At 48.8% G+C, this 17695-nt stretch overlaps 1 protein-coding gene across 1 annotated transcript in view; it reads left to right on the forward strand.

Moving 5' to 3' along the window:
* The window catches only part of PRR12 (proline rich 12), a 514104-nt gene that overhangs the window by 270345 nt on the left and 226064 nt on the right, over positions 1-17695 (forward strand). Inside the window, exon 7 of the mRNA XM_086930126.1 lies at positions 6659-6775. Within this exon, the coding sequence (XP_086786252.1) occupies positions 6659-6775 (117 nt within the window). The remainder of the gene's footprint in view (positions 1-6658; positions 6776-17695) is intronic.

A 17695-nucleotide genomic window follows, 5' to 3' on the forward strand; every position in this document is an offset into this window, starting at 1 on the left:
GGTAAGCCTCTATTACCTAAGTGGCCATATAAGGAAGTGCCCGCTCTGGCTTGGTTTCCCCCTGTGTCATGGTCCACTAGGCAACCCCTCACCCTAAGGGTATCTGAGGGTCTCCACCATAGGGAATCTCTGTCTCTGGTGTGTCTTGGGAAAGAAGAAGGCTGATGCTGGGATGGAGTACTGAAGTGAGGCTCCTCTACCTTTGGGCTCAACTTCCTCCAATCACCATCCATCATGTGTGCCTTTCTTTCTTTAGCTGAGATGCACTGAGCTCTCAGGGTCAGCCTCTGGCTACCTAAAGCTGGAGGCTGAGTCCCTCTGTTTGGCTTACTGGGGGGACAGGTCAGGTCTGGGGTTTTTAGGCCCCATGTTTGGCTGTGCCCAACAGTGTCCAGCTGTGGGAGTTCCCTAACTACTTTTAAGGGGGATCCCTCAGGAGTCTGTTCTATTTTCACTTGGCTAGGTTTACCAGCTTCAGTGATCCTAATCTGCTGATTAAGGGGTTCTTTTGGACAGGGGGCCCTTTTGGGTCCACCACTGGCCTCCCTGACCTCCACAGCCCTGGGCTGACTGAGGCAGGGTAGAGAGGTGCAGGTTACCTGCTCCAGACTGGGTCCCACCTGGGAAGGGTCCACTGCTATCAGGGGCTCTGCCAGGCTAGGCCTGACTACCTCTGGGGCAGTTCCTTCAACAGGGGTAGAGTCAGTTCCCTGAGGAGGCTGGCTCTCACCTAGTGTCTGGGAGGGGGAAGACTCTTCTTCCTCCGCAATGCTCTCTGTTTGAGTGGAGTGATCCATTGTTTCAGGCTTCACAACCTCACTATCTGTCTGAGTAGAGGCTGAGACCATTTCAACCTTGCCAACCTTTTCAGGAGGGCACTCAGTTTGTGTTTGGGCTGTGACTGTCACAGCCCTCCTATCCTGCTCTGGAAAGTCTGTCTGAGCCTGGGCAGTGGCTACCACTGCCCGTCCAACCTTTTCAGGGAGGAATGGTGCTTGGACTGGGGCTGTAGCTATTACTGCCCCACTAACCTGTCTGGATAGGCCTATCATTCTGGAATGAGTTTCTTGTTCCACCTCAGCCCATGCTGAGAGTTCCAGGTCATTCCCCAGTAAGCAATCTACAGGTAGGTTATCTGTCACTGCCACTCTCATGGGCCCTGTGACATTACCCCAACTGAGCTTGACTACTGCCATGGGATGCCTTCTCTTCACTCCATGAATGTCTGTCACCTGATAAGTAAAACCAGGGGTCAGTTGAGCAGAGGGGACCAGATGGTCACTCACCATGGTGAGGCTGGCCCCTGTGTCTCTGAATGACTCAACTTTCTGACCATTCACTAAAACTTCTTGTCTATACTTTCCCAAAATGTGGGGTCCAGTAGTGAAGTTGGCAAACCCCATGCCAGTCTCACAGACAAGAGTGTGGTCAGGGAACCTGGCTAGGCCATAGTCCTCCTGTTGGCCCAAAGTAATGCCCACCATATTCTTGGGGGCACTCCCACCACCTGGGGGATTACCACTAGTGGTAACAGGAGGTTTAGGAGTATTACCTGGGGGTATATTTCCCTTATTACCATTTTTAGGGCAACTGGCATCACTTTTGTAATGGCCCACCTGTTTACAGGTATGGCAATAAGGTTTCTTCTGTTCTGAAGGAGTGTTCTGGGACCCACCACCCTTGTTGGAGTTTTGGGGCCCTTGGGAAGTCTTCTCTGTGGATTTATCCCCACCCTTCTCTTGAGGCTTGGTTGATTCCTTTTTCTGGTCACCACCCTGGTTTTTAGGCCTAACCCTGGTTCTGACCCATTTGTCTGCCCTCTTACCCAATTCCTGTGGAGAGGTCAACTCAGAGTCTACCAGGTGCTGATGTAATAACTGGTTCTGACAATTATTTAAGATTTGCTCCCTCATAATTAGATTATACAATCCTTTAAAATCAGTAACCTTACTACCCAGTAGCCAGCCTTCAAAAGCCTTAGTGGCACAATCAACAAAGTCAGTCCAATCTTGAGACTGAGTTTTCTGGGTGTCTCTGAACAGCATCCTGTATTGTTCAGTGGTTAGGCCAAACCCATCAACCAGTGCATTTTTCAAGACTTGGTAATCATTAGCATCCTCTACCCTTGTGGTGAGGAGCTTGTCTCTACCTTTTCCTTCAAAGGAGAGCCACAAGATAGCTGCCCACTGACTTGGGGGAACACCTTGCACAGTGCAGGCCCTCTCCAAAGCAGTAATCCATTTGTGGATGTCATCCCCTTGTTTAAAGGGGGGCACTATCTTACCAAGGTGTTTTGTATCAAAACTCCTTTCCCTATTGCTAGGTACAATGCTGCCACCAGTGGGGACTGCCCCACTCAACTGTTGCTCTCTAGCAAAGGCAAGCCTTTCTTTGGCCAGGGCAAGTTCTTCCCTTTCAATCCTCAGGTTGGCTGCCTTTTCCTTAGCTGCATACATTCTCCTCTGGGGAGATGTCATTCCCCTCTGAGAGGAACGTTGAGAGCCATTGGTATGAAGGGATCTGCCAGAGCCTCTGGATAGAGACCTAGCTCGTCCATTCCCAATGTTAAGCTGACCTGAGAGTGGCCCCAGGGCTCCCCTAGAATCCATCTCATGTCTGCTTAAGTTGGACCTGGTTAGTCTACTGACTTCTACCTGTCCCTTATCTGCCTCATCCCCAGACACCAAGTCATCATCCTCATCATCAGCATCATCTGCTTCCTGAAGGGGATGGTCCTGGTTATCAAAGGGACCCTGTAAGGAGGGCATATTGCCATCTGGATTAGAAGGTTACCATCCCTCCTTGCATCATAAGTCTCTAAGAGACCAATCAGAAAGGCAGTTGTGGGGTTAGACCCCTGCTTAATCTTCCTAGAGGTACATACTTGTCGTAACTCATGGAAGCTAAGCACAGTATATCTTGAAGGGATTACCTGTGGAGGGTCAACTGACACAAGGGGAGACTCAGTGTTTCCACCTTTGTCCGACATACTGTTTCTAGTGTGGTGTAAGTGATGCACCTACCTACACTATGTGTTACCTACTGATCCCTTGCTAGAGTTGCAGCCAAGGTGTGCTAGGCCTTGAGGAGCTGCAACAGCTGGTTCAGTAGAACTCAGAGTATTCTAAGCTTTAGTTATATGTACCTAACAGTACTTATGTGATCTTTCAACAAGATATTCTTAGGATACGTGTGGTAAAACAACAGCAAGCTCAAATCCCAACCGCTGCTCACCAATGTGAGAAGGTGGCCTGATATGCAGTGCTCACTATTCTAGTGAACACTATGTATCAGTCCAGCAACCCTTATTGATGATTGGTTGTAAGTCAACCTTATAGACCAGCTATCCTAGTAGCGTGGATACGAGCAGTCTAAGGCTAAAGACTCGAGAGGGCGTGTTAAGCCAGCTGTTTACCACACATATACCCCTTGAACACCAAGTGAAAGGACACCACACAAGTGTTATGAAAATAAACAGTTATTTATTAAAGATCACAACAGCCCTGTACTCTTTATGAGAACAGGGTACTAAGCACAAACCAAAACTCTTAAAAAAATACTTAAGTTAGCACAGTATATACAAATGCCCGAGGGGCACGGAAAACCATATACTCTGAAAGTGGAATGCGAAATTACTAGCAGGTAAGTACAGTACTAATAGCTTTTGGAATCGCTAGGACTTGACTAGGGAATCGTTAGATTACTTCTAGGAGACCTAGGGGACTCGGGTGCAGTGTGTGCACTCTCATGCGAGATGCGGACAAAAGTCTATGGTAGCTAGAAATTGAAAAGTTAGTGTTCTCGGGCGAACCCGACCTGGTAGGGAGAAAACGAAAGTAGATTCTGACCCTTGGATAGTGAGGCTATGCTGGGGCACCGAAATGCCGAAGTTACCTAGCCCAGGGGCTGCAGCTGCATAGGTCTGAAAAGACGTCGGGAATCCTCGTAGACGGACCAGGAGCCGGAAGAAAAGATGCTGGCCGGTGACCAGTGAAGAAAGTTCAGTTGGATCCAAGCCTGGATCTCGAAGATAGATGACACCTGAAAGCAGAGGGGACCAAGTTCGAGACTACTAGCCAGTAGTCAGTGGGCACCAGGAGGGCACCGGATGGTAGCCACCTCGACAAGGTGAGTGGGTGACGCTGTACTCGAAGATCTCACGGACCAGGAGGCGTTGTCGGCGACCAGGATGGAGGATCGAGCTGTCCCACGAAGATAGAAGCTGTCGGCGTCGCTGGACCCAGGATTGGGCAACAAAGCCTTGGCAAATTCAAGCCCACGCGGTGGACCTAAAATGGCGTCTGGAGTGGACCAGGAGGGTCCGGGGTGCCTCTCTTGAAGAAGGAAGCAAGGGCCAGCCTGGAGCAACCAGGCCAGCAGCAGAGATGTCGTCGGGCGTCGTTCAGAAGGCCACAAGCCAGCCGGCTAGTAGCCAAACAACGCGGTGCACAGCAAACAGCAGAAGGGCCCCACGCAGATCGTGGAGATGCAGGGAGGCGGACCTTGGGTGCTGGAGCTGCGCAGGGTCGGGGCTTCTCGGACCCCAAAGCACTCACCAGTGGAGGACACGGTGGGCTTGCAGTAAAGATGTCGTGCAGTCTTGGCGATCGTCGGTCCCTCGAGGTCTCGTCGCACTCACGGTTCTCAGCTTTGCTGTAGAGGTGAGTAGAGGTCAGAGGTGCCAGGGAAGCCGGGTCTCGTCGAGCTGGGTCGTCGGATTCGTGATGAAGGACTTGCAGCAGACCGCAGTGGTTCTTTAAGATGGTGCCCGCTTGATGCAGGGTGACTACTCCTTAGCCACAAGGGAGAATCTTGATGAAGAAATCGTGAAGTCCTTTCGAAGAAAGTCGTATCTTGATTCTAAAGATGATCTAATTTGAACAGGGGGCCCGCTCCTATCTTTATACTAAAAAAGGGGGCTGACCCGGTGACTAGGTCCTGCCTATGGGTGGGACCAGGAGGGGGGTGGTTACACCCCTCTCCCCTGCCGGACTTCCCCAGGCCAGGGGCTGGTGTGCCCCTGGAACTGGTTCTGACTGGCCTATGCGTAGTGAGCACCGGGGTGCCACTCAGCAGTCACCTTCCTGAAAAGCCCTGCCTACCCAGGATACACAAAACCATGTCTGGGACGGTGCTAGCACCGCCCCTGACAGGAAACCCTTTGTCCAGGCCTCCCTCGCTGGAAGGACTCCCAGCAGTAGGAGGTCAGACTCGTGTCTGTGGTGGCAGCATCCATTTTGTGGAGCTGAGGCTTCAGTTAACTTTAACCGGGTTTCACAGTTACAGCCATGTCGTGTCCCTCTAGAAGGGTGGAATGCTAACCCCGTCGCCAGAATTGGCGAGGGGTTAGTATTCCAATTCGTATGACACCTTACTCGACATGTTTTGATAAAGCAATACCAAAGTTAGCATTTAACCGCGAGGATTATAATGCACTTAAGAGTATATGGTATGCGATATCCTGGAACAGCTATTAGGACTTGGTTCCGCAAGCTGCAGACAGGCTCAGCTCATGCCAGAGCACCATCTCACACGATTCCAAGCACTCTGCCTTCAGGATTGTCAAGGCCTGCCATAGGAGTGACTGATAGGAATCTGTGTGTCCATTTTAGGGTTAGGTATAGGCATACTACACCTACAGCAAAGGGTGATTACACGACTTTGCCCCAGCTATCATGCAGCCAGTTGTGTCAAATTTAGGAGGCCAGCCAGGGGTGGCATAATATGGGCTGCAGCCCCTGGCAGCCCTGGGTACACCTATGCCCTGAGTTACAGGGTCTGATAGGGTGGCCCAGTACCAATTGGAAATGTACCTAGGGTACATGGAATCCATTTTAAAGAGAGAGAAGTAGGCCTGGGGTCCTGATTGGCAGGGCCCCAGGTCGACTATGTCAAAAACCAGCTAAAACACAGGGCAAAAAGTTGGGGGCAACCATAGTCAGGATGTACCTTCCTACAGTGATGAGCATGCCAAATAAACATGCACAATATGCAATGCCCCAATAGGTATGCTAAGTTATGTAAATTTGTTCTTAGAAGAGTAAATACCCCATGAGCCTTAAAACGGGGGGGAAGGGTGCCTATAGTCACACATACTCCAAGGTACCTGCCTCGCCTCAAACGAGCCTCCCTGCGGCGCTGCTTTCTAGGGCCCTTTCCCATTGAGACGTAAGTCTGTATTGAGGCAGAGTGGATGCCACAGTTTAGATGCCGCATCAAGAAATATTTGGTAAATTTGGCTGGTTTTCCTTTGAAAAGGTATACTTTAGTCCTTGCGTAAGCTTTTTCTGTCTTCAACTCTGATTAGCTTTGGCTGTTAGAAGCTATCTGCTGAGGCAGGGTAGGGATATCCCCATAACTGTGTAGTGACCCCATCAACACAAAGTTTACTGACACTAAAAGAACTCTTAACTGATCACAATCCTTGACCTATTGCCACAGCTCCTGCATAATCAGAAGTACCTATACTGTACAGAGTATGTGGGAATAGCTTTTGGGTGGTAATGGACAATGTAGCAAAGCATAGTGTATCTAGAATGAAATTGCTTTGGTAACTTGTGTAAAGAACATGGTTAGAGTAATGAAGTTACTACATACGGTTCTTTTTAGCTTTAATTATATTATAGAATTATTGTCCTTTCTCTGTGCTCCTCTATAGCTCGCTCTACACACCGGACGAGAACCACCTCCCATCTGGCGGGTGCAGAAAGCCCTATTGCAGAAATTTACACCAGAGATCAAAGATGGACAGCGCCAATTCTGTGCGACCAGTAACGTAAGTGTCTCCATTTTTCTGATCCTCTATATGTTCTTTTTTTGTCTTGGATTTGAACAGGAAAGATATACTTTCTCCAGCACTGGATCTTTCATATATTCACATGCTTGAATTATTTCCCGACGTCCGGTTTGGAATCCTCTGTAGAAGTACACAGTGTTAAAATGTCCATAGGCCTTAACAACAGTGTTTGTTGAGTAACACATCCACCTAATTTGAAGCAACCTTAACTTAAGCCAGTGAGGTGGAATTGCCATCTCTTCTACTCCCCCTAGAGGCGAAAATATGAGGGAGGTCCCAGGAAGAGCACTGCTCTAACGTCTCAGTGACCTTATCCTAATACCAGTTTTACGTACACTATTTTAAACTACTTCAACACCTACAGGTTAGCCACCGCTTTGGGAGATAACTGCTATATAGTCTATGCAAAGCATGTGATCTACAGCTCACATGCCTCGAACGGAAAATGCTACTTCCCCAGTATGCATCTGTTCTTGCCATGTAGAGCTGTAGATTCACATGCGCCCACCCGCCTCCCTCGGTACCTATACCTGTTGCAGTGACATCTTACTTATATATATATATATATATATGAAAAAGCAATCCCAACCCGTCAATGGATGACAGGCAACGTCAGGGTGCAGACCTCAGTACACCACAGCAAACAGTCATAACGGAGCTCACAAAGGATCCAACTCGAGTGAGTAGCAGGAATAAACGTTTATTAAATAAATGACGCGTTTCGCTCCACTAGGGAGCTTGTTCACATATAGGCACTCAACAAAAAAATAGGAGTATATAAACATAACACTGGGAGGGGCTTGATTGGGGGAACACGCCCAAAAGAAGGAAAATAAAGAAACAGTGCAAAAATAAAAATCGTTTTTTGACATATGCAGAAACATGAACATTATATTTCGTGTCTTGTTATAAACTGGTCATGGCAAATTTGAACAAATATATACATTGTGTGTTGGGTAAAAATACAACAAGGTTGACACAATAAGGGCTGCTAAAATATAAGCAATGGCCGTAGGCAAATAACTTTCAAACAACTGGCTAGAAAATAGTCAAATGCTATAAAGAAAGCACAAAAACAAGCAAAATTGCAGGTATAATGGCATAGTGCCAGAATCTGTATAATGTGCTTACCATCAAGGAAAAAAATATATACAAGCCAGCAGCGTAATGAAAAACCCAAAGTGCCAGCAACTCAAGACATAGTGCCTGAATACCGTGGCCACAACACTGTTGCTAAACAAAAGACTGCCATGTCAGCAGAAAGAACCAGCAATGGTACAAGTCATGTACTACAAAAGAAGTGCAAAGCATAAAATATCTGTGTATATAGAAAAAGAAGGTAGATTTGAAGGTGAAAAAATGATAAAAAGAGACAGAAGCCCAACCGAAAATGTGTAAAAATAGAAAGAAATCCAGAGAAAAGTAAAAGAAAAGTAATAGCATGTGAGGCGAAATGATGAATTATGTAAATAGGGTAAAAGTTAAAGTAACATTAATGCTTAGTCAGAACATTACATAAAGTGATTATGAAAAGGCATCTGAGCAGATAAGTGGCAGTAGGCCTAGACCAATAAGTGACGCATTGACCGAACAAGAAAGAGTAAAAGAAACAAGGTAGTTACAGTCTTAGAAAGAGATCGACAGAGACCAAGAGCAAAATAATCTACAGTACAAATATTTAAAGAAAGCTTTTCAAATCTTCAGTCAGATTTAGCCCATTTGGGGCCTTGGTGTCAAGGGACATAATGAGCTGAGATTCACGCTGTCTTAGTAGTTTCTCGCGGTCCCCACCACGACTCGGTTGAGGTACTGAGCAAAGGACCGTATATTGCAAGTCCTTCAGCTTTTTATCATGGACTGCTTCAAAATGTCTTGCCACGGGGTAATTACTGTCACTGTTTACGATGGCTCTGATATGCTGGAGTATTCTTTGGTGAACAGGCAGCTTGGTGCTACCTATGTACTCCAGATCACATGTACATTTGAGCTTGTAAACAACAAACTCTGATCTGCATGTCAGATATTCTTTGATTGGAATGGGTATATCGCTAAATGCAGTGACATATTCAGTAGTGTTGGTGGCAAAATTACAGGCGCGACAGGATGTGCATTTGAAAAAACCCATTTTGTTGATCTTAGTGAGTTTAGGTGGATTTTCAGGTGCTGTTCTATCTAGAGCATCACGCATGGATGGCGCACGTCTGAATGTAATTGTAGGTGTTTCAGGTAACATGGGGCCAAGAATAGGGTCCGTCAAAATGATAGGCCATTCAGTGCCAATGATGCGCCTAATCTTACGCTCCTGTGAGCTGAAAGTGGTTATTAATCTGACTGTGCAATGGGTGCCATCCTTAGTGTTTTTAATACTCTCAGTGGTAGGATCCCTGGGTGTAAGAAGTGAAACCCTATCCACTGATGAGGCTTTGGCTAAGGCATGATCAAGAATTGTTCTAGAGTACCCTCTTCTCAAGAAGCGCTGTTTGGATTCCTCAAGGCATGTAGCCAAAGAAACATGGTCGCTGCAGATTCTGTGGATTCTAATGAATTCACCATAGGGAATACTGCGGATGGTGTGTGCTGGATGGGAGCTGCGTGCATGTAAGATTGCATTACCCGCGGTGCTCTTGCGATGCAATTTAGTCTCGAGTTTGTTGTCTTTGACAAACAGGTGCACATCAAGGAATTCTGCTTCAATTGTACTTACATTGGCAGTGAATTTTAGATTTAGAGAGTTGGCATTGCAGTCGGATACAAATGAAAGGGCCTGTTCTTGTGTGCCCTTCCAAATGATGCAGATATCATCAATGTAGCGCCAGTAATGCGCAATGCACGACGACCAATGTGCGTGTGTGGTTCTGAGCTCGTGTTCCTCCCACCAACCCACATGAAGACATGAGTAGCTGGGGGAAAAACACGAGCCCATCGCCACACCACGCAATTGCTGGTAAGTATTGTTTTTGAAACGGAAAAAATTGGAAGTTAGGCACAACTTAATCATAGAAATCAACATGGAATTGTGTTCCCTGAAACAGATGGCACGTGTATTCAAATAGTACTGACATGCATTTATACCATGGTGGTGATTGATAGAGGTATAAAGTGATTCAATGTCTAAAATCAGAAACAAATAATCACTGCACCAATTAACAGTTCCAATCTTGGTCAAAAAGTCTGTTGTATCTTTCAAAAAAGAAGGGAGGCTTGCAACATGGGGCTGGAGAAAAAAGTCCACATATTTAGAGATGTTCTCTGTCATACTCCCAATGGCCGATATGATTGGACGACCAGGCGTGGGGGTAACAAGTTTGTGAACTTTAGGCAAGAAATATAGATAAGGTGTCACAGGATGGTCTTTAGATAGGTAATTACATTCATCTTTGGTCAGAAGATTAAGTCTTTTCCAAGTATTAAGCTGCTTGCGTATTTGATTTTGGTTTTGAACCATAGCAAATTGCGATGATATAGTGTAGCATGTTGAGTCCGATAAGTGTCTTTGTGCTTCCTCAATGTAGTCCGATGTCTTCCAAAGAACAGTATTGCCGCCCTTGTCGGCACTCTTAACAATCACATTGTGGTCTGATTGGAGTTTATTGATAAGCAGATTGTATTGCTGGTCATTGTATTTCAGTTGTTTGTGCTGGCTCAGGATCGATCTGTTTAGAGCTTTAAGTTCAATGATAACATGATCGCTGAATATGTCTACAGCATCCCGAGGCATGAGTGGAAAAAATGTCGACTTGGGTTTGAATGGTGTCGGCACTGTACGATTCACATTGAACACCTGGCTGACAGTTGGAGCAGTTTGAGAAGAATCATCAAAGGCTAGATCATACAAGTTTTACAGGCCAGCATTGTCTTGTACTTGGAGTTGGGGTGCCATATTGAGAGGAATGTCAATTGCCACACCTTGTTTCCGTTTTGCCTCCAGTTTGAAGTATTTTATTAGTTTAATTTTCCTCACAAATTTGTACAAATCAATCCGAGTTTGGTTGTAGGAGAATTTATTTGGTGGACAAAATGAGAGGCCTAGAGACAGTAACTGTTCTTCCATTATATATATATATATATATATATATATATATATATATATATATATATATATATATATATATATATATATATATATATATATATATATATATATATATATATATATATATTGGACATCTCTTTCTTCTACTCTCACTAACTCAATTATCAGCCTCTGCGGGAAACCATTCTTAACAATTAAGTCGATGGGCATGCACACTATCACCGAAAGGAGGAGTCACCTACTTCGTGACTGGAAAAGACTTCTTCAAAGAAAAACAAAGTGCAAACATCCGGACCCAACACTAAATGGGGAGGCTATGCAAAGCATGCGAATCTACAGTTCTGTAGTAGGGGATCTCTGTGTATAGTCATAATCTAGTGAATAGTCCCGCCCATGTGCGTGGACCCCGGAGCAATCAAAAATAATCTCTTACAGTGTCAAAAAATGCAGAAATGCATAGACACTTAAGAGAGAATTTAAAGACAGATAATGCAGCCTAAAAAGGCTACACTGTCCAGTACTTCAACTAGAAATTCCACCATAAAATCCACAAAAACAGCAAAGCCTGTACAGATTTCCCTTGCTTCACCAGCAAGATCCCTCAGGAATGATAGAGAGAAGAACCTGGACAGACAAGCCCCATAGGCTGCCATTATGTGGCTTAAACAGGATACTGTGCCTTTAAGGAAACCTTCCAGAAGCTTCACCCAGTATCCCAGAATGCATAGCAGGTCCAACTTACTTTCAGTTCTTTTTTTCCGGCTCCTGCAAGCAGGACCCTGGAGCATTGAGCTCTCCCTTTTTAGGGGTTTTTGTTGGTATTTTTACACTAATTTCGATTTTGTGTACTTTTAAAGTACTTTGGTGTCTTCTTCTTGGTCTTTTGCACACTTTAGTTGTCTATAATGCCTGCATTATTTGACAAATGTCCGAGGTGCTCCAGGAAGAAGGCCAAGTCAGACCCCCATGAGGTCTGTATCCTCTGCCTTCCTTCTTCCCACATACCAGAGGAGTGTGAGATCTGCCGTGGGTTCACTGGCAGGACCCTGAGGGACAGGATGAAAATCAGACTTCAGGGACTCGAGGAGAGAAGGATGAAGGCACAAGGTGGGTCTGGTGGGGCTTCTTCTGCCCATGCTGAGGCCTCTGGGGGGCTCCCCAGGGGCAGGAAGTCCAGCAAACGTCATCTGTCTCCGTCTGGGTCGGTGGCTCCTACCACGACGTCGAGAGGAATGACTGCTATCTGTTCCCCTTCTCCCCAGGGCTCTGGGTCGAGACGACGTCGACCGTCGACGTCGAGGGATGTGGACAGGCCGCCGTCGAAGTCTCCAGTGGCTGCTTCATCGTCCTCGACGTCGGTGTCGACGTCGAGTGATCGCAGTCGTGTGGCCCGGCGTCGGCGCTCGTCGTCGAGACGACACCGCCGGCCGCCGTCGGCGAAGAGGAGGCGATCGGCGTCGAGGGGCTCCTCGGCGTCGAGGCATGGACGGTCGCCGTCGAGGCACAGAAGGTCGCCGTCGAGGCACGGAAGGTCGCCGTCGAGGCACAGAAGGTCGCCGTCGAGGCATCGACGGCGCAGGAGGTCGACGTCGAGGCATGGACGATCGACGTCGAGGCGAAGGAGACGTGCGACGTCGAGGTTGTCTCGTTCAACGCCGAGGAAGCGCAACTCGACCCCGAGGGGACGGCGCTCGCCGTCGGGTCGACGTTCTCCGACTCCCAAGAGGCGCGGAAGGAGCGCTGACGCCAGGAGTCGCTCTGGCAAGCGTCAGGAGGCTGTGGATGACTCTCCTAGGTCCCATCCTAGTGAGGGGGGAGATTCGCCGGGTTCAGCGCACTCTGCTGTGTTCACTCCGACTAAGCCTAAGTCGGTTACTCCTCCTCCTCCCCTGCCAAGAGGGCCTCGTCCTCGGTCCCCTACTCCACCACCACTGCCACCTCTTCCACCTCCTCAGGATCCTCCGTTGGAGAAGCCTCCTCCAGTACCTCCGAGGACCTATTCGTTGCCAAGGTTCCCTACTCCTCCTACAGGGACTCCTCGGCCGGGGGCGCCACACAGACCTAAGTCTCCTGCCCCGGTGGCTCCGGCAGGGCGACCTAAGCCCAGGAGGTCGCGATCCCGCTCCGGGCGGAGAGGGAGAGAGCGCAGTCGGCACCGTTCCTCTACGAGATCGAGGAGGCGCCACAGGAGGCGAGAGTCGCGGTCCCGCACGGATTCCTCCGGGACCAGGTATTTCTCCCCAACGTTGTCGGACTCGCCAGGGACAAGGATGTCCCCAGTGGACGATATCAGTACCTTTCAGGACGTATTCTTGAGGGGGGCGGCGAAGCTCGGGATCACGGTGACGGCTCCAACACCGACGACGTCCGTGATCTTTGAGACACTTCACAAGAGGCACCTGTCCCGCCCTCTTCTGCCGCTCGTGCCAGGTTTGGAGGAACCAGCAAAGGAATGGTTCCTTACACCTGCAACTACGAAGGCCGCTCCGTCCCGCCTTCTTAAGAAGTACAGGGCTCCGGACTCGGACCCGGCGTTTCTGAGAACTGACCCGGTGCCAGACTCCGTGATTGTGACGGCAGCCAGGAAGCAGCACTTGACCTCCCAGTCTTCTACTGTTCCTCCGGATAAGGAAAGTCGTTGGATCGACTCCAATGGGAGAAAGGCCTGTGGGACGGCCTCTACGTCCATGAAGGCGGCTTGCGACACGGCCCTGCTGGGACGTTATGATCGGGCGCTGTGGGAGTCCCTGCAACAGTTTGCGGATCTCCTTCTGAAGGATCGGAGGGAGGATTTCCTGGAAGTCCTGAAGGAGGGGATGCTGGTCTCCAATCAAGTCATCAGCGCGGCTGCTGATGCCTCGTTGCTGGCGGCCCATGGTTATTGTCATGGGATTAATCAGAGACGCCATGCCTGGCTTAGACTGACGTCCCTCAAGCCGGAGGCACAACAGAGAGTTGCTAATCTGCCCTTCTCGGGGAAGACCCTCTTCGGGAAGCACGCGGACGATGAAATGGCCCGCATGAAGGCGGAGGTGGAGACCTTGACGGCGGTGGGCTTGGAGAAGCCCAAGGACAAGAAGAGCTACCGCCCGTTCCAGAGGAGGTTCGGGGCGCAGGGCCGAGGGCGCGGACAGGCTGCGGGTCAGCAACAGCAGCAGCAGCACCAGTACCGCCGGCCCTTCCAAAAGCGCCAGAAGGGTAGGGGAGGCCAACAACCCTCTACCGCGAACAAGGGCGCAGCAGGGTCTCGACCCTGAGCTGTTACTTCCCCCTCGTCCGTTACCCGCTCCGGTGGGGGGAAGCATTCAATCTTTTCTGGCAGAGTGGAGAAAAATTACTCAGGACAAGTGGGTGCTGAATATTGTTTGCAATGGATACAGTCTTCGGTTCATCAGCCCTCCTCCAGCGATCACTCCGGTCAGCTCGCAGTATCAACTGCGCGAGCTCCAGGCGGAGGCCGATATCCTGTTAAGGAAAAGGGCGATTGAAGACGTACCTCTGTCTCAGAGAGGAAGAGGTCTGTACTCCCGATTCTTTCTGGTCCGCAAGAAGGACAAGAACGAATTCAGGCCCATTCTGGATTTGCGACAGGCAAACAAGTGGATTCGCAGAGAAAAGTTCCGCATGCTGTCGTTGCATCAGATTTATCCTCAGCTGCAACGGGGAGACTGGCTGTGTGCCATAGACCTACAGGATGCTTACTTCCATGTGCCCATTGCACACAAACACCGGAAGTTCCTGCGATTCCAAGTCGGCGCCAATCACTATCAATACACAGTGTTGCCGTTCGGACTGAAGTCTGCACCCAGAACATTCTCGAAGTGCATGGCGGTGGTGGCCGCACATCTGCGGAAGAACAAGGTGTTTGTCTACCCGTACCTGGACGATTGGTTGATCAAGGCCTCCTCCTTCTCGGAAGCTCAAGCGCACTTCCAGAAGACGTGCGTTCTCTTGAACAAGCTGGGGTTGCTCATCAACATGTCCAAGTCTGTCCCGACTCCGGTCCAGTGCATACAGTACTTGGGAGCCTCAATCGATACGCTGTCAGCAAGCGTGTCTCCTTCGGAGGAGCGACGGCGATCGATCCTTCGGAAGGCTCAGGCTCTTATGACCGCTCCATCTACAACAGTGAGGACGGTGTCTTCTCTACTGGGGTCGATGGCCTCTTGTATCTTCCTCACTCCCCATGCAAGACTTCCCATGAGACCTCTGCAGGAGTGCTTGGAGGACCAGTGGGACCAGAGGAAAGGATCTTGGGACGACAAGATACGACTGCCTCTGCATGCTCTTCAGTCTCTGAAGTGGTGGTGTTCAGTGGAGAATCTCCTCAGAGGGGTTCCCTTTCACAAGGACATTCCTACTCAGACGATCGTGACGGATGCTTCTCTCCACGGCTGGGGAGCGCATTGGGGATACTTACAGATTCAAGGTGCGTGGTCTCCGATGGAGTCCACTTATCACATCAATTTCCTGGAACTCAGAGCTGTTCACTTGGCGCTGAAGGCCTTTCATCCGTCCTTCCGGACCAACTCTCTGCTTGTACAGACGGACAATACTACCACGATGTATTACCTCAACAAGCAGGGGGGGGTCGAGGTCGCGCACCCTATCTCGGGAGGCGCTGACGATCTGGCATTGGCTTCTGGCAAGAGGATTGACGATAACGGCCACCCATCTGCCAGGTGTGCAGAATGTTCAGGTGGACGCACTGAGCAGACTGATTCAGGAAAACCACGAATGGGTCATAAACGACGACGTGCTAGGAGAAGTCTTCGAAAGGTGGGGGACTCCAGATGTAGATCTGTTCGCCACCGCCGAAAACAGCAAATGCCGAGACTTCGCCTCCAGGTACTACCAGCAAGGGACGCTGGGGAATGCACTCTGGATCAACTGGTCAAACAGCTTTGTGTACGCTTTTCCACCCATTCCCCTGATTCCAGCGGTGCTGATCAAGCTGTCCCAATCCAGGGCGCGGATGATCCTGATTGCCCCGGAATGTCCCAGGCAGTGGTGGTTCACGGACCTTCTACACCGGTCTCTCCTTCCGCACATACGGCTGCCGTGCAGGCCGGACCTTCTCACGAAGTTCGGGGGGCAGATGTTGCACCCGAACCTCTCCTCTTTGAGTTTGGCGGCATGGCTCCTGAGATAGTGCAATATGGCCATTTGAATCTCCCTGACGATTGCATGGACATACTGAAGGAGGCTAAGCGACCTTCCACTAGGACTTCCTATGCTTACAAGTGGAAGAGGTTCTGTATCTGGTGCAAGTCTAAGAACTATGACCCAACGACATGCAAGGAAGAAGTCATCCTTCCTTATCTTCTACATTTGGCGCGGTCTGGCCTTAACGTTCATTCCATTAAGGTTCATCTCGCTGCCTTGACTGCCTGCAGGAAATGCCCTTCACAGACTTCCTTCCTCCAGATCCCTGTGGTCAAAGATTTCTTGGAAGGCTTGAAGAAAGTGTTCCCTCCTGTCAGGCTTCCTTCGCCTTCATGGGATTTGAATGTGGTGCTGTCCAGATTGATGAAGGAGCCTTTTGAGCCTATTCATAAGGCTTCGTTGCAGCACCTGTCCTGGAAGGCGGCGTTCCTCGTGGCCATTACATCGGCCCGCAGGGTGAGTGAAATTCAGGCGTTGTGTTGCCAAGAACCTTATACTGTATTTCATGCTGCTAAGGTTGTTATGCGTACTCACCCGAAATTTCTTCCCAAGGTTATTTCTGATTTTCATATCAACCAGACTATAACTTTGCCTACGTTTTTTCAGGATCCTTCATCTCCAGCGGAAAGGTCTTTACATTCCCTGGATGTCAGGAGGGTGTTGAAATTTTATCTGGATAAAACCAAGGATATTCGTAGGTCAGACCAATTATTTGTCAATTATGGATCTGTCAGGACGGGTTTTGCTACCTCTAAACAGTCCATCTCTAGGTGGATTGTGTCCTGCATACAGCTGTGCTACCAAAAAGCTAATAAGACCTTAGGTGGTAAGCCTAAGGCTCATTCCACCAGAGGTAAAGCTGCCACGACAGCTTTACTCCGTAATGTTCCGATTGCAGAGATCTGCAAGGCGGCCACTTGGAAGTCGGTTCATACCTTTGCTAAGCATTACTGCCTGGACACTGATGCCAGGGCAGACGCTCAGGTTGGGCAGGCTTCGCTGCGGAATTTATTCGCACTATAGTGGTTGTTTCTGTTTCTCCACCGCCGCTTTGTTGTGGGAATGGGCTTGCCATTTTATTCACTAGATTACGACTATACACAGAGATCCCCTACTACAGAAGGAGTAGTTTCTGTCCTGTAACTCCAGTTCTGTAGTAGGGGTATCTCTGTTATAGTCATAAGCGCCCTCCCGCCTCCCCGGTGGTGAATTCTTCATGTAAGTAATGCTACATGTCTGGCGTTTTGTACGCCTTCAAAAAGAACTGAAAGTAAGTTGGACCTGCTATGCATTCTGGGATACTGGGAGAAGCTTCTGGAAGGTTTCCTTAAAGGCACAGTATCCTGTTTAAGCCACATAATGGCAGCCTATGGGGCTTGTCTGTCCAGGTTCTTCTCTCTATCATTCCTGAGGGATCTTGCTGGTGAAGCAAGGGAAATGTGTACAGGCTTTGCTGTTTTTGTGGATTTTATGGTGGAATTTCTAGTTGAAGTACTGGATAGTGTAGCCTTTTTAGGCTGCATTATCTGTCTTTAAATTCTCTCTTAAGTGTCTATGCATTTCTGCATATTTTGACACTGTAAGAGATTATTTTTGATTGCTCCGGGGTCCACGCACATGGGCGGGACTATTCACTAGATTATGACTATAACAGAGATACCCCTACTACAGAACTGGAGTTACAGGACAGAAACTACTCC

Source organism: Lissotriton vulgaris, chromosome 7, assembly GCF_964263255.1.
Source record: "Lissotriton vulgaris chromosome 7, aLisVul1.2, whole genome shotgun sequence".
NCBI classification, from domain to species: domain Eukaryota; kingdom Metazoa; phylum Chordata; class Amphibia; order Caudata; family Salamandridae; genus Lissotriton; species Lissotriton vulgaris.